The sequence below is a fragment of the Aureobasidium melanogenum genome (assembly GCF_000721775.1).
Source record: "Aureobasidium melanogenum CBS 110374 unplaced genomic scaffold scaffold_40, whole genome shotgun sequence".
NCBI classification, from domain to species: Eukaryota; Fungi; Ascomycota; class Dothideomycetes; order Dothideales; family Saccotheciaceae; genus Aureobasidium; species Aureobasidium melanogenum.
In genome coordinates this window covers 23031-45362 of record NW_024470092.1, presented here as the reverse complement: position 1 = coordinate 45362, position 22332 = coordinate 23031, and the positions used below count along the sequence as shown (strand labels likewise).

Below are 22332 nucleotides of genomic sequence, written 5' to 3'. Positions count from 1 at the left end.
TCTGGCGTTGTTGAAAAAGGATCTGATGGTTGTCCACGTTCGGGTCAAGAGCTTTTGCAGTGGTTACGATTTACAAAGAGCTTAGATTCTCAAGATCATCACCATGACAGTCAAAGCAGTCACTGCACTACGCTTCACTCCGTGGAAAACAATTGAAGAACTAGAATGAAAAGAATTCTTAAGTGCATATTCCATTACTCATTAACTATCTAGGTAATATTAAAAGACTTGTCATCAAACTCGTACAAATTAGTTATCGATCATGAAAATCACTGCTCAACACGCGTAAACTCCTTAGGGACCTTAAGATTCTCCCAAGCCTGCAAGACCGCTTCTTCCTTGGCAGCAGCCTTGTCAGGATTTTGACGAAGATTTTGAAGCTCGAGGAAACACTGCCAACCTCTTCTGCCACGGATTTGGTGACGCACACCGTTGCCTTGGGCTTGTGAGACGATGGCCAAAACGGCATCACTCATCTTTTCTTCGTCGGATGCTCGGCCTTGGAGGGCGTGGAGCAGGGCTAAGCTGTTTTGATTAGGCATGTCGCGTGTTTTCCAGCCTGTGCGGATAGATTTTTCGAGGCCTTTGAAGCCGTAGCCTGGGACTCCGAGGGCTGCGGCAGAGGATTTGCTGACTAGGCCTACGAGGCCCTTGCCAACTCCTTTGGTTGCGCCCCATGTTGCTTGTCCAACGCCTTCACTGCTGTGTTTTTTGTAGCCGCGGACGGGTTGTGTCACGACACCGGTGAATGCATCGTAGAAGCCGAATGTCAGTTCCTGAACTCCAACCTTTGTGCCAGACATGATACCGTTGATCTCGCCACGGACGCGAACAGTGTCATCGTTGAAGAAATGGTAAGGCATATTGTGGAACCCATTGGCGAGGTTGTATAAGAGATCCACAGGGAGTCTGAGCGTGTTCATGCCCAGGGATCCGCCGAATTTGCCAACAGCTTTGAGAGCACCGGGAACCTGTTCGGCGGCTTCCGAGTCGCCGACAAAGATCTTGCTGCGACCTGCATCGGGTCTCTTATTTGCATGGAGATCTCTGGACAAGCGGCTAAAGCAGTTCTTGTAGCCGACTCCTGTCGTTGAAATCGCACCAACAATGCCGATGATGGGCTCTTGGGCACCCTTCTCGACATACCATCGCTTCTGTCTGATGAGCTTCAAATGTTGGGGTTGAATCTTGCCCTTGTCGACAAGAATAGCTGCACCAAGAGCGCTGAGCCTGATGTTCGTTCTTCTCAGGCGGTACACTGCAACTTTCTCGGGGCACAAGAAGCAGTAAGCATCTTGCATCTGTTTGGTCTCATGGAAGAACTTTGCAGCAGTCTTAGTACCCGTTTCTTCCTTGATCTTAGCTGCAAGTTCTCTTGCACGTTCCTTTGTCTCGGGTTTGAGGGCTTCTCTGATTTGGTTGGCAAGCTTGTCGGCATCAAGATCCTTGTAGGGTATAGGTGCCGGGCCAGCTCCAGCCTTGTGAATCATATCTCCCCACCAAGGTTGGTCACCAAAGAATGGCTATAATACCAAGAAATTAGCTTGTGTCTCGCAATGTTGAAGGATCAACACTTACCACCACGACTGTTGGACAGCCAAGAGATATACCGATAGCATTTGTGCCAGCACCACCATGGTGTACAACTGCTGCACAATGCGGGAAGAGCTGATCGTGGGGCACATTGCCAAGTAGGAAGACGTTGTCAGGAACATCTTCACCTCCAATCTTTCCCCATCCCTTGGATACCAGAGCTCTGACTGTAGAAGCTGTTAGACCAAATCTCGCCATCGAAAGAAACATTACAACTCACTTCCAAGCTGCTTAACAGCATCCAGAATCATTTTTGTCATCGCTTCTGGATCGTCTACAACGATCGAACCAAACCCAATATAAATTGGTGGATCACCAGCATCCAAGAATTTCTTCAAATCAGGTTCAAACTCAAAGTCCTTCTTGGGGTCCATGAAGAAGAAGCCACTGATGGTGATGTGTGAGCCCCAATCTTCTGGTTTCGGAATCAAGGCAGGCGACCAGCAGTATGTGAATGGCACCTTCAACTGAGGCAGCAATTGATGTGCCCAAGCAGCATGCAGAGGATCCAATGCCAATGTGTTTTCTCTGAAGTCGTTGATCAGATCGATCAACCCCTCTGATGTAAGCAACTCCATGCTGTAGTATGAAAGGTAGTTTGCAAGTTTTCTATCTCCTTTGTCGCTGTCCAGATTGGCCAGGGGATGGGCAAACGCGGTCGTCGGACTCCAAGGCATGGTGAACATCATGTGTAGAGGTACTGCCAGCTTCTCAGCAATGTGAATGTTGGCATAAGCAGGAGGATTGCTGATGATGGCGTCTGCGACAAAAGGATCCGGCAATTTCATGAGGGTCTCCGTGCTGATCTTGCTCGTCTCCGGAAGTCTGATGGGATCCATTCCGTTTCCACCTTGTGTACAAGCTCTCCAGCAGCCCTCCAACATCTCTGCCATCTCTTTACGGCGGTCGCCGACATCTCCAGCTTTCATAGACTCGAGACTGGGCAAGACACCAGGGTTGCGAACCATGTATGACATGAGCTTTTCAGGATCTCCACCAATGGAGAAGAACTCGAGTCCATTCTCTTCGACGAAATCTTTGAAGTTGGGGTGGGTGCAGATTCTGACGCGGTGGTTGTATGGCGGCTTTGTCAAGACTTGGCCCAAAGCGACGAACGGCTGGACATCTCCACGAGAACCAGTGATGAGAACTGAGCGCGTTAGCTTGATGGTTACGATGCTTGGATATGGACATCAAGATACCTGCAATGTTCATGCGAGGTACGCCTTCAAAGCCTTGAAGATCTGGCACGAAGTCGTCCTTTCGACTGCGGAAATGGACAATCGCACGTTTGGGTTCCTTGCTGTCTAACTCATCGGGACTCTTTTTTGTTGCATTTTTGTCATCATGCTTGAGTTTGCGGAAGAGCTTCCCCTGGAGTTTTTCGTCGAAAGATACGTCCGCTCTGCCGTCATCCTGGATTTTCGAGTTGTTCCTTTGGAACTTCCTGCTCGATCCGGAAAAGCAATGCGACATTGCTGGTGCCAGTTGTGTCTGTAAAAGACTCCCTATGTATCGATGTGCTTGTGAGATTGAGCGGTGTGTACTCCCGAAGAAGGTAGATGCATAGGAATAATAAGGCCCGTACGCCGCCGTCGCGAAAAATTGACCATGAGGTACTCTATGACATAGCAGGCCGAATAAAGCTTCGATCAGGGTTTACCGCGGACCACTACTGCTGGTAGGCTTGTGGTCATCAACGGCTTTCGTCTATTTACCTAACTGAGCGAGTACGGGCACTGCGATGGCCGAGATCGTTGGCATTGCCATAAGACAATAGACCTCATTATAGACTTCCGTTCCATACCACAATCATTCACAAGGAATCTCGACAAGGCAGGTGCTGTTGATGGTCGTGTATGCCTGAGGAGGTATGATGTCGACAACTTCGGAAGGCGGCGGCCCTGATGCGCAACGGTCAGCCAAACTTTAAAATTCTAGCACCAATATTCTAGAAGCAATTTTATCTCCGCGGCCTTCCGTAAAGATGATGATGATGATGCTGTATAACAAGCTAACGACTCGCATCGCGCATTAATATGGTCCGGCCCCCCGGAATGCTTGACCTCCGCCGATAGTCTCTAGTCGGTGTGCAACCCTTACGAGTTCCATAGATCGCATGCCATTCTTTGTCCTTTCCAGCTGCAATTCAGGGCTTTCGTGTAGGTATCACCTGGCAGAGGTAGGAACCACTCGGGTGTTTTCAAAGGGTACTTTACGCGAAAAGCCGATTACCGTTGAATGTCAAGTATTGTCCATATGCTTATCTCGTTTCTAACGTATATCTTGGGAACTAGCCATGCAGGGACAAGAGAGCTTCAACACGTGCTCGGATGCTTGCAAGTAGAGGGATGGTGGTTTTGTAGTCGCTGGACGTCATTAGTGTACAAAGAGGTTTGGATGAGCCAGAACACTCGTTGTCGTCAGTATTCACTGTGATGAATCTCGTCTATCTGCGAGCAAAGTCGGACAAGAAGACACCGCACACGGCATGCTGGTAACTTACTCATATGTGAGCACTCTTGGTGAGATTGGGTCATCTCATCTGATGTGCAGCATGAGAAGTGGATGGGCCGAGTGAATGTCTACTACACCCACGTGACGACCGATTGTTCAAGCAATTGCGACCCATCTGGCAATCACCGTGTTTTCATGCTACTCGAGACAATGATCAGGAGCCTGTGTAAAATTCATGGCCTCGCCAGCGCAGTGAAAGATCACTCTCCATGAGACTGCTGTTCGAACTCGAGCCATGCTGTTCTCCATACTTCCAGGGCGCTTCCTCAACAGACCATCTAGTCAGAAGAGGTGCAGCTAGCCTTCGATGCAAGGTACCGATCGTGACCAATTTCCAAATGCTTGACATTCTTCCCGACATCAAATGGCTTTACTTCTTGTGGTCCAGACCGCCAGTGATACGTTCTATGTGGCTTTCGACATAGATTCGAGAACATGATCCTTGACATTGACAAAGCGTGGCGGAATCAATTCTGGGAGGTGGTTCCATTCGAATGGAAATGCGGAATTGGCGAAATGCGGAATTCTTGAAGAGGAGCAGACAGAGTCGATGCTCGAAGAGGATGGCCCCACCGAAAGCGTGCGTTGCACCATTGGCATTGTTTCGCAAGGCAACCTGAGCGTCGTGATTAATCAGAGAATGATCATTTCCGCCCTCCTTTCAGGCGGAAAGAGCTTGGCGGACGTGATATAGCTTTACAACAGGGTTGACGTTCCAATAAGAGGAGTAAGTCTCTTCATTAGGATAGAACATGCGTATTGTTCGAACAATCATAGATGTCTTGTCGTGGTAAGAAGGAAAGACTGAATCAGATGACTGTCACAAGTGCCTGTAAACAGCCAAGAAGAGGGGCAGAGGTGTGTAGTTGGTCATAAAGCTGCAAGTAGGGTTGCGGACACCACTCCTGGACATCGTTCCCTGCATGAAAACAACCAATTTGTGATGGAAACAAGGCAAAGAGCACAAGCAAGGTAATTCCCTACGCCCGAGAGACCGAGGGTGTGGCTTTCTAGTAGCAAGGAGGAAAGATCTACTCGTAAACGGAAGAATTATGACTGTGAAATTGATTTGTTGAAGCACAAGGCAGAAAGTGGCTGCTACGAATCGATTGCAGTTGATAATAACAGCCAGTCAAAAGGCCCGAAGCTGGCCGACTGCGGCCCTGGAGTTCGAAGCAAGCATCTGCGAGCGATGGGGACAAGGATGGAAGTCTACAACGACAAAATTCTGGAAAAGCAAGAGGTTTCGGAGTGCAGAGAGGTCAAGTGGGGAAGCAGATCGGAGCGAGTCCGAAGAACCCAAGGCAGTGGTGCAAGGCAGGGGTAGAGGAGCTGTCTTCGGAATTTGGGAAGGAGCTCTGGACCCTTAGCAGATACAGCTCCGTACCTTCCCGAAAATTGACGAGAAGGAGTCGGGTTTAGGATGTGCATTGACAATTTACTCCAGGTGTTCGTCAAGGCGGGGTTAATGATGCACCGAGGATGATTTCATGGATACTATATAGCTACATGGATGGTATAGACACCTCTTCGACGAAGACCTTCGACTTGAGAGCGGCTGGAAGGCTGTTTTTCGTTCATAATCACTGCTAGTAAGCAGCCAGCGGCCTTATCTCGCGATTCTCGCCAGCTTTTCCGATTGGCGGGGTCAATCAGCCGAAAGCAGCACCAAGCTACCAAGCAGAGGCCGAGATAGCATCAACTTGGTTTAAGCTCACCGTCATCGCTTTTTTGCTGAGATCCACCACTTTGTGACTCTACTCGATTGATTGAAACACTTCTTTTCCTCTTCACTTCTTGCATACCGCAAACCCCCCTTCCTCCTTTCTCTCAATCCCCCACCAACGAGCTCTGGAAAGCAGCTGCTGTTAGATAGCAGCTCTCCGAGCCATTGACTCGCCAACATGTCGAACATTGAAGCTCTCAAGAGCCTGAACACCTCGAACGATGAGGCCATTGAAGACGGCGTCGACACACACTCGCAGAACACAGTCCACGCCCGTCTGCGCGCCAACTCGACAGTCATGAAGGCCAAGAAGATCCTGGGTATGCTATCATACTTGTGCCGTGTCTGTCCCAACAACCGCTGATCTCGAGATAGTCGCCAACCGCGGAGAAATCCCTATTCGTATCTTCCGTACCGCACACGAGCTCTCACTACAGACAGTAGCCGTGTACAGTCATGAGGACCGCCTGTCTATGCACAGACAGAAGGCCGATGAAGCCTATGTCATTGGCAAGAGAGGAGAGTACACACCTGTCGCTGCTTACCTCGCCATCGACGAGATTGTCAAGATTGCCAAGGCTCACAATGTCAACCTCATTCACCCTGGTTATGGCTTCTTGAGTGAGAACGCCGAGTTCGCTCGCAAGGTCGAGGAAGCTGGCATGATTGTAAGTTGGGCAGTTTCTACAAGTTCGTGAAGACAGTCACACTGACACGCCACAGTTCGTTGGTCCTACTCCTGAGACCATTACCGCTCTCGGTGACAAGGTCTCTGCCCGTGAGCTCGCTATCAAGTGCAAGGTCCCCGTCGTCCCCGGTACCGACGGCCCTGTCGAGAAGTTTGAAGAAGTCAAGAGCTTCACTGACCAGCACGGATTCCCCATCATCATCAAGGCTGCCTTTGGTGGAGGTGGTCGTGGTATGAGAGTCGTCTGGAAGCAAGAGGAGCTCAAGGAGGCCTTCGAGCGTGCCACATCCGAGGCCAAGTCTGCCTTTGGTAACGGTACCGTCTTCGTTGAGCGCTTCTTGTACCGCCCCAAGCACATTGAAGTCCAACTTCTGGGTGACAGCCACGGCAACGTCGTCCACCTCTACGAGCGTGACTGCAGTGTCCAAAGACGTCACCAGAAGGTTGTCGAGCTTGCTCCTGCAAAGGACTTGCCTGAAGAGACTCGTCAGGCCATTCTGAACGACGCTGTCGCTTTGGCCAAGTCGGTTAACTACCGTAACGCTGGTACCGCAGAGTTCTTGGTTGACCAGGAGAACCGTCACTACTTCATCGAGATCAACCCCAGAATTCAGGTCGAGCACACCATTACTGAGGAAATCACTGGTATCGATATTGTCGCTGCTCAGATTCAGATCGCTGCAGGTGCATCGCTTGAGCAGCTGGGTCTCACTCAGGACCGCATCTCAGTCCGCGGTTTCGCCTTCCAGTGCCGTATCACCACTGAGGATCCCTCCAAGGGTTTCTCGCCCGACACTGGCAGAATCGAAGTCTACCGCTCTGCTGGTGGTAACGGTGTTCGGTAAGTTTTTTTCTGACCTTGTTTTATGTGTACTTATGCTAACAAGTCGGAAAATAGTCTCGACGGAGGCAATGGTTTCGCAGGCGCTGTCATTACTCCTCACTACGACAGCATGCTTGTCAAGTGCTCGTGCCGTGGCTCAACCTACGAGATCGTCCGCAGAAAGATGCTTCGTGCCTTGGTCGAATTCAGAATCCGCGGTGTCAAGACCAACATCCCCTTCTTGGCATCTCTGCTCACCCATCCTACCTTCATTGCTGGCGAGTGCTGGACTACTTTCATTGATGATACCCCTGAGTTGTTCGCCCTGGTCAACAGTCAGAACCGTGCTCAGAAGCTGCTCGGCTACCTTGGCGACCTCGCTGTGAACGGCAGTCAGATCAAGGGTCAGATTGGTGAGCCCAAGTTCAAGGGCGACATCGTCATTCCTACCCTTCACGATGAGCAGGACAAGGTCATGGACGTTTCGGAGCCCTGCAAGAAGGGTTGGAGAAACATTATTGTGGAGCAGGGTCCAGCTGCCTTCGCCAAGGCTGTCAGAGCCAACAAGGGCTGTTTGATCATGGATACCACATGGAGAGATGCTCACCAGTCTCTTCTTGCCACCAGAGTCCGTACTGTCGACTTCCTCAACATTGCCAAGGAGACCAGCTACGCTCTCAGCAATGCATGGGCCCTTGAGTGTTGGGGTGGTGCTACTTTCGATGTCGCCATGCGCTTCCTCTACGAGGACCCTTGGGACAGACTGCGCAAGATGAGAAAGCTTGTGCCCAACATTCCTTTCCAGATGCTCCTCCGTGGTGCCAACGGTGTTGCTTACTCATCGCTGCCTGACAATGCCATCACTCACTTCTGTGAGCAAGCAAAGAAGAACGGCGTCGACATTTTCCGTGTCTTCGATGCACTGAACGATGTTGAGCAACTCGAGGTCGGTGTCAAGGCTGTCCTCAAGGCTGGCGGTGTTGCCGAGGGTACTGTCTGTTACTCTGGTGACATGCTTAACCCTAACAAGAAGTACAACCTTGAGTACTACATGAGTGTGGTTGAGCAGATTGTCAACATGGGCGCTCACATTCTTGGTATCAAGGATATGGCTGGTGTCTTGAAGCCCAAGGCCGCCACCATGTTGGTTGGTGCCATCAGAAAGAAGTACCCCGACCTGCCTATTCACGTGCACACTCACGATTCGGCCGGTACTGGTGTTGCTTCAATGGTTGCTTGTGCTCAGGCTGGTGCTGATGCCGTTGATGCTGCCACTGACAGCATGTCTGGTATGACCTCTCAGCCCAGCATTGGTGCTCTTGTTGCATCTCTTGAGGGCAGCGAACATGACCCCGGTCTCAACGCCCACCACCTCAGAATGATCGACCACTACTGGGCTCAGCTTCGTCTCCTCTACTCACCTTTCGAGGCTGGTCTCACTGGACCTGACCCTGAAGTTTACGAGCACGAGATTCCTGGTGGTCAACTTACCAACCTCATCTTCCAGGCCTCTCAGCAAGGTTTGGGTGAGCAGTGGGCTCAGACCAAGAAGGCCTACGAGCAAGCCAACGACTTGCTCGGTGACATTGTCAAAGTTACTCCTACCTCCAAGGTTGTTGGTGATCTTGCTCAATTCATGGTCAGCAACAAGCTGAGCTACAACGACGTTCTCGAGAAGGCCGAGCAGCTCGACTTCCCCTCATCCGTTCTTGAGTTCTTCGAGGGTCTCATGGGCCAGCCCTACGGCGGATTCCCCGAGCCTCTCCGTACCAAGGCTCTTCGTGAGCGTAGAAAGATGAACAAGAGACCTGGTCTCTACCTCGAGCCCGTCAACTTCGACGAGGTCCGCGCCAAGCTGAAGGAGCAGTTCGGTGGCTACACCGAGACCGATGTTGCCTCATACGTCATGTACCCCAAGGTGTTTGAAGATTTCAAGAAGTGGACACAGAAGTTCGGAGACCTTTCAGTCTTGCCTACCAAGTACTTCCTGGCCAAGCCTGAGATTGGTGAGGAGTTCCACGTTGAGCTTGAGAAGGGTAAGGTGCTCATCATCAAGCTTCTTGCCATCGGACCCCTTTCCGAGCAGACTGGTCAGAGAGAAGTCTTCTACGAGATGAACGGTGAAGTCCGTCAAGTCACTGTTGACGACATGCACGCCGCTGTTGAGAACAAGTCCCGTAAGAAGGCAGATCTTGGCGACAGCAGCCAGGTTGGTGCACCCATGAGTGGTGTTGTTGTCGAGCTCAGAGTCAAGGAGGGCAGTGATGTCAGCAAGGGTGACCCTATTGCCATTCTGAGTGCCATGAAGATGGAGATGGTCATCAGTGCACCTCACTCTGGTAAGGTTGGCGAGCTCAGTGTCAAGGAGTCAGACTCTGTGGACGGCCAGGACCTTATTTGCAAGATTGTCAAATAAGTGTTGTAATAGTGCTGATGAAGCGGACATGATTGATGGAATGATAGGCTTCAATATATCCAGAGGAACGAAAGGGGGGAGTTTTTTTCTAGCATGTTTTATGTATCACGTACACGACTGTTTTTCACTGTTCACGCTTATCATCCTCATGCATTGATTCCTAGTAACTGAACCCTTCTCCATCCTAATGTAAGGCTCACTATGAGCTGCTAAAATGCACAATCGCGAGTCCCAGCTAGGTCTGACCATGGAGATAGACTATGATAGGATATCTCAGTGGACACTATGTTTTCAACAAAAGTATTGTGCATTTCCGCAGCTACAAATGACAGTCGTCAGCAGACGGGGAGAGCATGGATATGTTTTTCCGCGGTGGATAGAACGACTCGATTCGTACAAAGCAAACGCGAAGGGCTTGGCAGAAATGATCGGTCAGCACATGTCAGGCGCGGACCGAGTTCGGCGGGCGGCGAGGGGCAGTTGATTGGCCAGACGTAGAAATTGGTCATAGGTGGGGGTCGTGGTCTTGTACATTGATAATCACCTTTTCGCAATTCTTCTTGTCGCATCTATTGATCTTTGTCGTTTCAGTAATACGTACAACTTTGCCTCTCTTTGTTAGGACACGACACTTGAACTGAAAATCACTCGGTCACTTTCGATCAGCAGATTCCTTTGACCCCACCGACGATCCACTTGAGGCGTTTCTCTGCCTCTGCAAGCAAACTTTCCAAGAAACGACCATCGAGTCCTTGAGTCTCAACAACAACATCACACTTCTCAAAATGGCACCCGGTATCACCATCGACAACACATTCGACTTCTCGTTCGCCCCACCGCCGACAAAGTCGCAAGACAGAACCCTTCTTCTCGCCCCACCTTCAATCGCCTCACACCCAGACGCCCTCAACAGCATTGTCGAAGCCCACGATCGCAATGCCACCGATATCCAGATGCTCGATCGTCTCGCCCTCGGTCTTGTTTCTCTGCCTGCTTCCACATATGATCTGGTCCTTTTACTCACCAACGTCGATGGCTCGCGTGAGCCACTCAATCGTGCAATCATCGAGAAACTCGTGCCTTCGCTCAAGGCTGGTGGAAAGTTGAAGAGTCAGGATGGAGCATTCGGTGCACAGACGTCTTCTGAGCAGACTGAGGCTATCCTCGCTGGTCTTGTCCAGGATGCTAGTGGTGGTATGGCCAAGCCCGCAGCTGCGCAAACCGTCACTTTGAGTTTTGGAAAGAAGAAGAAGGCAAATGCTGCTGCTGTGCCTTTGAACAACGTCGAAGCTATCAACAAGACCATCACTGAGACTGCTGCACCTGCGGCACCTGCTGGAGTTGGTTTCGATATGGGCGATGATCTGGATGTGGAGTTTTACGATGAAGATGAAGAGATGGAGTTGCCGTCAAAGGAGGAATTGCTCAATGGCTCTACCATTGACCCCAACACACTACTCAGCGAAGAGGATCGCAAGCGTCCTATCGTGATCCCTGAAGCTTGCAAGCCCAACGGCAAGAGAAGACGTGCATGCAAGGACTGCACTTGTGGACTCAAGCAAAAGCTCGATGCCGAAGACAAGGCTAAGCGCGAAGCTGCCGACAGTGCACTCAAGACCATGAAGTTGGATACTGACGACTTGGCTGAGGTTGATTTCACTGTTCAAGGCAAGGTCGGCAGTTGTGGCAACTGTGCACTTGGAGATGCTTTCAGATGTGACGGATGTCCGTACATTGGACTGCCTGCTTTCAAGCCTGGCGAGGAGGTGCGCTTGCTCAACAACGATATCCAGCTGTAAATGTCTCTTAGTATAACGACTTGGGAGTTTTGGGAGCTGTGGCTTTTGTAGACTTGAAGGGGGTGGTTTTTAGAGCATAGCATTTTATGATCATACACATTTGTCACTTTTTCTTCTACCAAACATGTCTATTTCTACTTTCCAATCATCAGGTAACTCTCAATTCGTCACTTTGTGTGTTTTCAGGCGCTCTTGCCTTGCTTCTCTTGCTCGTCCTTCAACTCCCAGATGTAGCCGTTGATAAACCACTTTTCCAAGTCTTGCTTCTTCATGTCCTTGGCACCTTTGACTTGACCTACACACTGCTTCTCACCACACAAGCAGTCAAAGCCTCTATCCATACTCCACTCCGTACTCGGATAAAAGAAACTGCACAAATCGCCCTTGTTCAAGTCCCTGTCCTTGGCAACCCTAACCTCCCTCTTCTCAGTGTCAATCTCCAGCGAAGGATTGCAAGAGTGATTCAGGTACTTGAACGCAGAGTCCAGGTTTACATGCTCGGTGCGCGAGATCTGGAGGGTATGCCAGAGGGGGGCAGGGCAAGGGGAGATTGCGGTCAAGGGAGCGAAGAGCGAACCAGCGGGCAAAGAGACGAGAGAGTAGAGACCGCGGCCTGAGGCGTGGTCGTTGTATTCCAGCAGGTCTTGGAGGTTGTTTGCCGTGGTGTCGAATTCTGGGGTTTCGTGGTCGGATTTGCCGATGGTGGTGGTGGTGGTTGAGGAGGACATTTTGAGCTAGCTCTTGTGGTGTTTTGGATGGGAGCTTTGTTTTCAAGGTTGTAGAGTGATTGGGGAAGGAGAGAGAGATCAATTGGTTTTCGTTGAGAGACCGTTCCTACCTTTTTCCGTGGTGGAATTGAACGCTCCTTTTGAATCGGCTCAATGGCTGAGGCTCTGGCACCACGTGTCTACTGCTTCATAACCGAGCTATGCCGGTCGGTTTTACGATCAAGTGAAGCTCAGTTTTCCCGAGGCTTCTGCAGCTTCATCAGTCAAGAGGGCGATGTCATCGCTGTCAGGGCTTTGGAGGTCTGTGCGCTGGCACAGCTCCATCAAGGCAGGTTTGATCAAGAGAGCAGCAGCTCTCTATGGGAGAAAATCGTGCCATTCGTCCTCGAGGGTCGTCGATGTGTGTCTTGGATACGGTGCGCATGATAGACGGTATGTGCTACATTCAAGGGCTCGCTTGCTCAGAGGGCTGGCTTGTCGGAATGATCGAAAGACGCACGGCTCTACGACTCGAGACGAACGGATTGTAAGACGCTCATCGTTTGTGAGCGACGGACAGAAGCCATGACTTATCATGGGCAGTCGAGACGAAAAAAGGTAGGCAAGAAGGACAACATGGGGAGATAGGCCAGATAAAGGGCACATCTCCAGAACAAGCAACGATTATCCATGTTCCCTCTACCCCTCCGGCCAGCGGGGTAGATATACAATACCTTATCTATGAAGAAACCTCTACTCTACTTACCACTGCAATTGAGCACCTTTTCACAAAAAGACATCAATCCTTTACTGAGCAAGCAAGTGGAAGTCAACACATCACAATGCCAGACTACAAAACCTACGATCTAGGAGACTTTACCCTTCAATCTGGCGAAGTGATTCCATCAGCAAAGATAGCATACAAGACCTTTGGAGATCCTTCGTTACCAGCAATCATATATCCAACGTGGTACAGTGGATGTACGCTCCCCCTTTTACCTTCCATCCCTCAACCATCTTGACATCAACCCCCAGTAATCTCCGACAACGAATGGCTGATCAGCCCCTCCATGACTCTCAACCCATCAACCTACTTCATAATCATCCCCGCCCTATTCGGAAACTCTGAATCTTCGTCTCCATCTAATACTTCCCTACGTCCCTTTCCCGCAGTAACCTTTTACGACAACGTAAAAGCCCAACACACTTTGGTTACAAAACACTTGCAGATCAACCATGTCTTTGCAGTACTGGGCTGGTCCATGGGCGCAGCACAAACCTACCAGTGGAGCACCCAGTATCCAGAGTTTATGGATAAGATAGCTCCGTTTTGCGGCTCTGCAAAGACGAGTTTGCATAATCAGGTGTTTTTGGAGGGGGTCAAGGGGGCGTTGGTTGCGGGCAAGGGAGCTGCTTCGGCAGGGATCTGCAAGGGGTATACAAGCCAAGAAAAAGGCAAAGAATGGACGGCACAAGAGAGAGAAAACGGACTCAAGGCGCTGGGAAGAGTCTATGCGGGTTGGGGATTCAGTCAAGCTTTTTACCGCGAGAAGCTTTTTGAAACTGCACTTGGATTCAAGGATTTGGAGACGTAAGCTGCTTACCTCCTTCCCTCCCATTTAACCCCCCTTCCACTAATCCTGCAACAAACAGCTTCATGACTGACTTCTGGGAGTCCTGGGCCCTCTCAAAAGATCCCGAAAACATGCTAACAATGCTCCAAACCTGGCAAAGCGGCGACATATCCGCTCAACCCCCATACCACAATGACTTCCCAGCAGCACTCGCAGCCATAAAAGCAAAAGCGTTGGTCCTGCCCTCGAAAACAGATTTGTACTTTCCGCCCGAGGATAGCGAGTATGAGGTCAGTTGTATGAAAGAAGGGATTGGACGCCTCGAAGTCTTTCCTAGTATTTGGGGTCATTGGGCTGGTGGGCCGGGACAGTCGAAGCAGGATGTGGAGTGGTTGGATAACAAGCTTAGGGAGTTCTTTGCTGAGGAGTGAGGGTAAGAGAGAGGATGTATATAGAGAAAAAGAAGAGAATTTCTCTCGTTTGAATGCAAAGAAATGTTATACGCTAATGATTCGATTTGATTCGACTTTATGCAACTAATTCTCAAAAGGACGTATCAATGTCCCACTCCTCCAGCAACCCAATTGGCAAACTCTGGTTCTCCTGGTGGAGGGAAGAAACCTTGGTCTTGCTGTTGCTGTGCTGCTACATTGCCATCTGCTCCTGGTTGCTGACCTTGCTGCTCTGCTCTACGTCTTGCTTCCTGCTGTCTCTGTTGACGATAATACACCAAGAAAGCAAGTAGAGCGGCGAGACCAACGATCATGAACATCTCGATCAGACCGTCGTCAATATCTGAGTCGTCGTAGAAATCGTCGCCGCCAGGCATGTGATGGTGTGCATCGTCCCAATCATCTGCTTCGAAATGCTCGGCGTAGTAGGCTGCGTCGGCCTCGAGGAAGTCGCTGACCCACTGACTGAGTGTTCGACTAGGCTTTTGGGCTATTTCATGATTCGTTAGTCACTGTTAATGTACATGAGCAAGCATCACTTACAAGGCTCATCTCTGATCGAGTTGACACTACCACCACTGACGCCATTCCACCAGCTACGCAATCTCAACTTTGCAAGACTCAGCTTGACGGGCAAATATGCTTCTGCATTTGTGCCAAGTGCCTGGTCGTAGAAACGTTTGGCTAGATGGAAGTCTTGCTCAATGCCAATGCCATTCTCATGCATCCAACCAAGATTCCACATGGCTTGCGCGCTTGCCATGCCTTCGCTCAACATGCCTTCAGAAGCGGCTTGGTAGCAGATAGCTGCATTCTCCGGAGATGAGGCAGTACCAACACCGTCGAGATAGTAATCGCCCATCTTGACGAGAGAGTCAGTGTTCGATTGTTTGGCCGAACGAGTCCAGTAAATAAGAGCAAGAGCTGCATCACCGGCTGCATCAAGACGACGGCGGAGGAAGGGAAATATTGAGGGAAGTGAGTAGCGTGGGCGAGTATGGTCGAGTAAATATCCGACGTTGGCTTGTGCATTCTCGTAGCCTTGTTCAGCGGCCATCATGTAGGCGATGATGGCGGTTTCCAGATCTCCGCGCTCGTAAGCCTCGTTTGCTTCGATGAAGGATGAGTGGATAACTTCGGCTTTTTCGGATGCGATCTTGTAATAGACAGAGGCCATGCCACACGAGCGATCACGACCAACACCTTGATTGCTCAGCTCAGCCAAGTAGTAGAAGGCTTCGATGTGACTGTTGCGGGCAGCCAGATCGAAGTAACTTCTTGCAGTGTGGACGTCTCCCTGATCCATGAACAAGATGCCCAGGTTTGTCTGAGCCACTGCAAGGTCTTGGTCTGCGGCTGGAGAGAAGTATTCAGCAGCTCTCACAGGATTTTTAGGGACACCCAGCCCTTCCATATACATGACTCCCATAGAGTATTGTGACAGAGCATCGCCATGTTCGATACCGCGAGAGAACCAAATTTTGGCTTTGCTGTAGCTCTTCTCAGTACCCTCACCACGCAAGAACATTCTGCCAAGATAACCAGCAGCTTTGGGAGCAAGCTTCTCGACTACGGACGAGACATCAGACTTGACTTTGCCAGAAGAAGTCCAGTATGATCTAGCGACCTGCATGAAGTGATCCTTGGCCTCGGGAAAGTTGCGAGCTAGTCCCCGAGAACCGTCATAGTAGAGTCTGCCAAGATGGAATGTAGCCTTAAGATCGCCCTTTCTTGACTGGAAATCGAGGTATTCAAGAACGTCGTCCAGATCAGCGTAGGCATCTGATGTAGGGCCTCCAGTCTTTGCATGGATGCCGGAACTGCTGACACTCGCACCTTCGCCGTAGATGCCTCCTTCCTCATCAACCAAACGGAAAGCATTCTTGACCAAAGAGTGACCACCAGGAGGACCAGACTTGTAGAATGCAACAGCTTGCTTAGCGACCAATCTGTACCAATGTACCGCCTCTTCACAGTTTCTAGGTGTGGCGATTCCAGAATGATGGCGGTAAGCCAGGGTCATCTGAGAGCGAATGTCACCCTGCTCGGCAGCGAAAGTGTGGTATAGAAGAGCTCTAGCCTGATCTTGTGGGACGGCATTTCCAATACCGGTGGCGTACATGAAGCCTAGCATGTATTGGGCAGAACTGTTACCGTTCATATTTGCCAGAGTCTGGTAGTATTCGAAGGCGCGCGAGTAGTTTCTAGGGTGGGTGAAGTTGCCGTGGAAGTTCATTTCGGCCAACAGCCACAAAGCATCTGGATCTTGTTCGGCGACGGCATCTTGGAGTAATGTGACGGCGCGAGAAAGAGCGGGAGCAAGCGGCGGAGGAGTAGCGTCGGTGATGAGGAGATCCTTCTGGTCGGGCTGGTTCATGAAGAGAAGGACAAACAACTCTTTGGCATAGTAGATGGTCTTGGCCACAAGACCAGAGGGCTTGCTGAGGCGTGCAAGGCGGCTCGTTGCTGGGCGAATCTTGCGTAGAGAGGAGAGAGCATCCTTGACAGCTGGACTCTGTTCGTATGGTAGTTTGGTATGTGTTTCGGGGTGGTCGTGTTCGGGAGTGAGATACGGAGTCGTGTCATGATGGGAGCCATCTTGTTGATTTGGGGCGGCGTCCTGGCAGTTGACAAAGGCTAGTACCAGGCATAGTAAGAGCAGCGACACGGCTCGCCACGACGATGTCCTCATTGTGCCGTATGCGACAAGTGCGTGTCCATGTTCGTATCAAATGCCAGCTGGAAATGCCACGCCCGCTTGATCACCGCCGCATCCCGCATTTAGACTTTCACTACTCCCATCTAATCTCCGACACTTTCCCTACAACTGTCACATGCACATGTTAGAACACACAATTGCATTAGAATATGGCTGACAGGGACCGCCAAGGCTATGCTTCTAGCTGAGTGTTGAGTACTTGATGCAGTGGACAAGTCCGGCTCTGTTTTACTGCAGTACAAGGCTTTCACCATTTCCAACATCCGCCCAATTGACTCCCTCGAACGACCCTAGCACCTCGTCGCACGCCATATCCTCACTCGACGAGCCTCTCCTGCGTTTCCTCTCGGCTTCTACAGCATCTTTCACGCTGATCTTCCTCCTTCTGAGCAACCACCCTACGATACCTGTGCCCTTCTTATCCTCATCGTGAGTAGCAATCCAGTAGCTAGCCTTGAGTTTCCGTTGCGCCTTGAGTCCATTGTGCGCTCCCAAATTGAGCTGTTGTGCTGCTCCCAGTGTTATGTCTTCGAGGCCATGCAAGAAAGCTAGAGTCTTTATCGGAGGGTTGGCTTTGGTCACCAGATCAAGACCCTCACTATCACTGTGTATCCCATGCGGTGTGTAGATGACTGCTTCCGCACCCTCGTCCTCTTGTTCTGGCTCAACATACTGACGCGAGCTGCTTCGTCTGCAAGTCTGGCCACTTTGCTGATTGTTGAAGGTGATCATGAGGGCTGAGTGAAAGTATAGCAAATCACTGCCTGTTACAAGTCGTGATATACCGAGCCATTCTGGTAACGGGGGTACTGATGTCGCATGCCAATCAGGATCCTGAGAGAAGTATGGTATCGTCTGTACGACGCGGAAGTGCTTCCACGACTCGATCAGTGGAATTGCTTTCTGTTGCGGTCATAAGCGTGAGCCATCGTGCTTGACATTTCAATTTACTTACCTCAGTCGCAAAGACAGGTACGTGTGGATGTACGTCTCGCATAGTCTGTTCGTGACAGTGGTCGGTGAACTGATGGCTGATGGCAACAGCGTCTATGAGAGTCTCGACCTCATCAAGATCTTCGTTGTCTTGTCCATTGCTCTTTTTACCCTTTTCTGAACGTAACCCACTGGCCAGACTCTCGGTCTCGCGAATCAGATCTTCTACCGCAGCGATGCTCGGAACTCGAGGTTCATCGGCGTGCCATTGTTTGCTCAACCAACTGATGTAGTCGGTTTGTGTTCCAGAAAGCCAGGGGTCGATGAGAATGTTGAAGTAGACTCGACCTCCACGTCTGGTTGCGGCGAGCGGGCGAGGGATCATGAGCAGCCATGCTGTATCGGCACTCAGGTGGTGGAGGATCGGACGACGCATGGCGAGGGCATTACTGACTGCATCTTGTAAGTTTTGATGCAGTTGTGCCGCTGGATCATCCATGTCGTCTTCTTCTACATGTTGACCGCCTGCTTTTGTTTTCTTTTGGCTGTCGATGACATCTTGATGTTTGTCTCGGCCCATCCCGAAGTGTGGGGAAGCTAGGCATGTTGCTAACAAGATCTCTGGCAGCCCTGTGCATGCTACCTCCCAATATGCAACATAGATATGTGGCAGGAGTGCCTTTTGCGAAGTAGTGCATTCTCTGCTCTCCAGTCTTTCTACTCTGATAAGAGAAACAAGAGGATTCTTGAGGTGGTACATCCATCGAACGAGGCCAATGTTGCCAACGCATCCTCCAAGATCATCCTTCCTTGGCTCATGATGAACACTGCCTTCTCATGACAGCTGAAACTTGAACAGCCTCAACCTGCGCCCACTGCTGAGCCACGGTTGCAGTTACCATAACTTCACTTTCCACCCTGATATCCCTATTATTCAGATTTGCTCGGATTTACCGCTATTTGCAAGCTCATCATGACCAAAGAACACTACAATCCTCCTCCAGGACCTCCACCTGGTTGGAGCAAAAGGCAAGAGGCATCATCAGAGATCTACGCGCCACCTCCAGGTCCACCACCAGGCTACCAAAGACACAATGAGAAGGCCAATATGGATCAACAATTTGCACCACCGCCAGGACCGCCTCCATCTCATCGCCATGAAGACCCTCTGGACCAAACAGCTCCACCGGACTATGCTCCGTGGTTGTCAGTACCTGATACGAGTCTACTACCGCCAGCCCCTGCTGTGACGCACGATTTCTCACCAACTGCGAATGCAACCCAGTATTCGGCCGAACAGGCGAAGGAATGGTGCAATCGTAATCGTCTGTACCCACCTGGCCAGATTCCAGCCTCAGTCCATGAAGACTTCCGCATTCATGGTTTTACCTTCAGCCAGCCTCCGCCAAACTTTGCAGGTGAGTTGACGAGGGCAATGCGGCAGCGCAATACCTGGTCTGTTCGCACACGTAAGAACTGCGAGGACTGTATTCTTACTACCTCCGCCCCTCTTTATTCTGCAAATCTCAATGATCCTCTGAGAACGAACGGGAGAGCCTTCACGATCTACTTTGAGGTTCGTGTAACCCGTATGGGCTCTGATTCTGGAGGTGAGGGTGATGCTGGAATTGCTATTGGCTTTGTTGCTCCGCCGTATCCACCCTTTCGTCTACCAGGTTGGGAACGTGGCAGTCTCGGCGTGCATGGCGATGACGGTCGTCGTTACATCGACGATGATGGCGGTGGTCAGGACTTCACGACTTACTTTAAAGATGGCGAGGTGGTCGGCATTGGTATGAATTTCAGACCAGCACAGTTCCCTGGCCGCAAAAGAAATGTCGAAGTCTTCTTCACCAGAGAGGGTCGGAAGGAAGGAGGCTGGAACATGTACGAGGAGCGTGATGGAGATGACTGTGGCAGCCTCGTCGGTCTAGAGGGTGATCACGATTTGATGGCTGCGGTAGGCATGTTCGGTCAGGTTGATTTTGAAGTGAGATTCCGCCGCGAAGAATGGCTGTATCGTCCTTGAATCTCGATACACTCGAGATTCTCAGCTTCGAACGAGAACCAGGTGGCTCTGGATAACTTCGATCGAGCCCTGTTGAAGGAGGTCAGAGTTACGCAAAATCTTAGATCAAATAAGATAGCGTTTCAGACGTTGCATGTTGACCGCTTTGAGCTTGAAACAAGCCGGCCATTGAGTTTGGGTGGGGAGCTTGAGCTCTTTGCTTTTGTAAACAGCACATCCGGCAAGGCCTAATTATTCATTGAATACATATCTACATACTATATCCTCCGTAGAGAGTTCTGCATATCTTGCAACACGAATTGATAATAGACGAAAAACAGGGCAAGATTGCAGGAGAAGAAAGCAAGCCAAAAATAGAGTGACGCAAGTGGGGGGCAACCAAAGCTTCGGTGCTTCTCCATCGATTGACGGTGATTGTTGATTCGATTCGAGGCGTTGGCAGGGTCCATTACAAAAGAAAGTGTCCAGAAGCGTTTCGTATCTACCTTTCCCCTCAACTCCTTTGTGTTCCTGCCTCATCCCACCAACCTCCGACATCAATACTCAAGAAGTACGCTTGACCCTTGAACGACCTCGCCGAAACTCATTCATCCAACTTCACCGCTCTCAACCTCACGCACAACATGGCTGCCGCCATGATCAACAACGTCTTGGAGAAGCTCCATCTGACCGGCAACACTCCTGCTCCTGAGGAGCCCAGCCAGGAAGACTACCAGAAGCTCTTGGACAAGTACACCAAGGCCGGCCAGGAGCAGGTCTTTGCTTTCTGGACCGACATCAATGCCGCCGAAAAGGGCATGCTCTACGAACAGCTCGTCAACATCGACCCTGATCATGTCAACGAAATCACCAACCGCGCCTTGAACCCTCCCAAGTCCGAATCCGAAGACGCTGCACCCAAACTCGAGCAGCTTCCTGAATCCGCCACTTCCTCCATCTACGACTCCAAGCCCGACGACCTGAACAGATGGTACACACAGGGTCTGCAGTTCATTGCACAAAACCAGGTTGCCGTAGTCCTCATGGCCGGTGGTCAGGGTACTCGTCTTGGTAGCTCTGCTCCCAAGGGATGCTACGACATTGGTCTTCCTAGCCAAAAGTCACTTTTCCAGCTTCAAGCAGAGAGAATCTGGAAGATCCAACACCTGGCTCAGCACGAACACAGCAAGGAAGAGGTTGTCGTGCCATGGTACATCATGACCAGCGGTCCTACACGCAAGCCTACCGAAGAGTTCTTCGAAAAGCACGCATACTTTGGTCTCAACAGAAACAATGTCATCTTCTTCGAGCAGGGCACTCTTCCTTGCATTTCCAATGACGGCAAGATTTTGTTGGAGTCAAAGTCAAAGGTCGCTGTTGCACCTGATGGTAATGGTGGTCTCTACAATGCCCTGTTCAAGTCAGGCGTCGTTCAAGACATGTCCAAGAGAGGCATCAAGCACATTCACGCATACTGTGTCGACAACTGCCTCGTCAGAGTTGCTGACCCCACCTTCATTGGCTTCTCGGCTTCGAAGAACGTGGACATTGCCACCAAGGTCGTCCGCAAGCGCGACGCTAAGGAGTCTGTCGGACTTATCTTGTCAAAGAATGGCAAGCCCGACGTCGTTGAGTACTCTGAGATTGACAAAGAGACTTCCGAGGCAAAGGACTCCAAAGACTCAAGCCTGCTCAAGTTCCGCGCTGCCAACATTGTCAACCACTACTACTCGTTCGACTTCTTGGAGAGCATTCCCCAGTGGTCAGACAAGCTCCCTCACCATATTGCTAGAAAGAAGATCCCCTACGTCGACACTGAGAAGGGCGAGACGATCAAGCCTGAGAAGCCAAACGGAATCAAGCTCGAGCAATTCGTCTTTGACTGCTTCCCCTTCCTTTCTATGGACAAGTTCGCTTGTCAGGAGGTCAAGAGAGAGGACGAGTTCTCGCCTCTCAAGAATGCTAGAGGCACTGGTGAGGATGATCCTGATACCAGTAAGCGTGACATCTTCCGTCAAGGCACTAGATGGCTTGAGGCTGTCGGTGCTACTGTGACAAGCGAGGACGACAATGCTGGCGTCGAGATTTCACCCAAGATCAGCTACGTAAGTACAAGATTGGGATCATATCTTTGAACTAGAGCTAACATGGGATCACAGGGTGGTGAAGGTCTCGAATTCTTGAGCGAGCGCACAATCAAGGCACCTGCAGTGATTGAGCAGGAGAAGCAGTAGATGGGGTATAGTGTGCATGAAGGCGCAACGAGGCGTTTGGAAGTGGAAGTCACATGAACATCATGAAGAGATCTGAGTAACAAACAAAAAATAACAGCACAAGATAATGAACATGCAACAAGCCCCCCAGCCACCAGATATTC

The 22332-nt window shown here is 50.6% G+C and overlaps 9 protein-coding genes across 9 annotated transcripts; 5 read left to right on the top strand and 4 right to left on the bottom strand.

The window, feature by feature from the left end:
• Positions 1-269: 269 nt before the first annotated feature.
• Positions 270-2808, bottom strand: M437DRAFT_79395 (UDP-Glycosyltransferase/glycogen phosphorylase; the record flags this gene model as incomplete). Its single annotated transcript, XM_041027167.1, has 4 exons — positions 270-1523; positions 1579-1760; positions 1814-2743; positions 2796-2808. The coding sequence occupies 4 exons, from the start codon at positions 2806-2808 to the stop codon at positions 270-272; spliced, it is 2379 nt and encodes a 792-aa protein (XP_040875001.1).
• Positions 2809-6014: 3206 nt separating this feature from the next.
• Positions 6015-9763, top strand: M437DRAFT_89028 (pyruvate carboxylase; the record flags this gene model as incomplete). The annotated part of the gene is made up of 4 exons (XM_041028951.1): positions 6015-6156; positions 6212-6504; positions 6560-7365; positions 7423-9763. The coding sequence occupies 4 exons, from the start codon at positions 6015-6017 to the stop codon at positions 9761-9763; spliced, it is 3582 nt and encodes a 1193-aa protein (XP_040875000.1).
• A 785-nt stretch (positions 9764-10548) lies between these two features.
• On the top strand, positions 10549-11562 carry M437DRAFT_70373 (DUF689-domain-containing protein; the record flags this gene model as incomplete). The annotated part of the gene is made up of 1 exon (XM_041025438.1): positions 10549-11562. The coding sequence occupies one exon, from the start codon at positions 10549-10551 to the stop codon at positions 11560-11562; it is 1014 nt and encodes a 337-aa protein (XP_040874999.1).
• Positions 11563-11756: 194 nt separating this feature from the next.
• M437DRAFT_21987 (galactose-proton symport) lies at positions 11757-12284 on the bottom strand (the record flags this gene model as incomplete). Its single annotated transcript, XM_041019031.1, has 1 exon — positions 11757-12284. A coding segment is annotated over one exon (528 nt), but the record flags the coding sequence as incomplete, so codon positions are not given.
• An 827-nt stretch (positions 12285-13111) lies between these two features.
• On the top strand, positions 13112-14274 carry M437DRAFT_79391 (homoserine acetyltransferase; the record flags this gene model as incomplete). The annotated part of the gene is made up of 3 exons (XM_041027166.1): positions 13112-13250; positions 13305-13860; positions 13923-14274. 3 exons carry the CDS (start codon positions 13112-13114, stop codon positions 14272-14274), a joined length of 1047 nt encoding a protein of 348 aa, XP_040874997.1.
• Positions 14275-14399: 125 nt separating this feature from the next.
• Positions 14400-16987, bottom strand: M437DRAFT_89024 (HCP-like protein; the record flags this gene model as incomplete). Its single annotated transcript, XM_041028950.1, has 2 exons — positions 14400-14785; positions 14839-16987. The coding sequence occupies 2 exons, from the start codon at positions 16985-16987 to the stop codon at positions 14400-14402; spliced, it is 2535 nt and encodes an 844-aa protein (XP_040874996.1).
• A 255-nt stretch (positions 16988-17242) lies between these two features.
• M437DRAFT_60534 (uncharacterized protein) lies at positions 17243-18446 on the bottom strand (the record flags this gene model as incomplete). Its single annotated transcript, XM_041023770.1, has 3 exons — positions 17243-17667; positions 17722-17917; positions 17970-18446. 3 exons carry the CDS (start codon positions 18444-18446, stop codon positions 17243-17245), a joined length of 1098 nt encoding a protein of 365 aa, XP_040874995.1.
• Positions 18447-18920: 474 nt separating this feature from the next.
• M437DRAFT_79388 (uncharacterized protein) lies at positions 18921-19976 on the top strand (the record flags this gene model as incomplete). Its single annotated transcript, XM_041027165.1, has 1 exon — positions 18921-19976. One exon carries the CDS (start codon positions 18921-18923, stop codon positions 19974-19976), a length of 1056 nt encoding a protein of 351 aa, XP_040874994.1.
• A 623-nt stretch (positions 19977-20599) lies between these two features.
• On the top strand, positions 20600-22189 carry M437DRAFT_89021 (UDP-N-acetylglucosamine pyrophosphorylase; the record flags this gene model as incomplete). The annotated part of the gene is made up of 2 exons (XM_041028949.1): positions 20600-22060; positions 22115-22189. The coding sequence occupies 2 exons, from the start codon at positions 20600-20602 to the stop codon at positions 22187-22189; spliced, it is 1536 nt and encodes a 511-aa protein (XP_040874993.1).
• Positions 22190-22332: the final 143 nt, after the last annotated feature.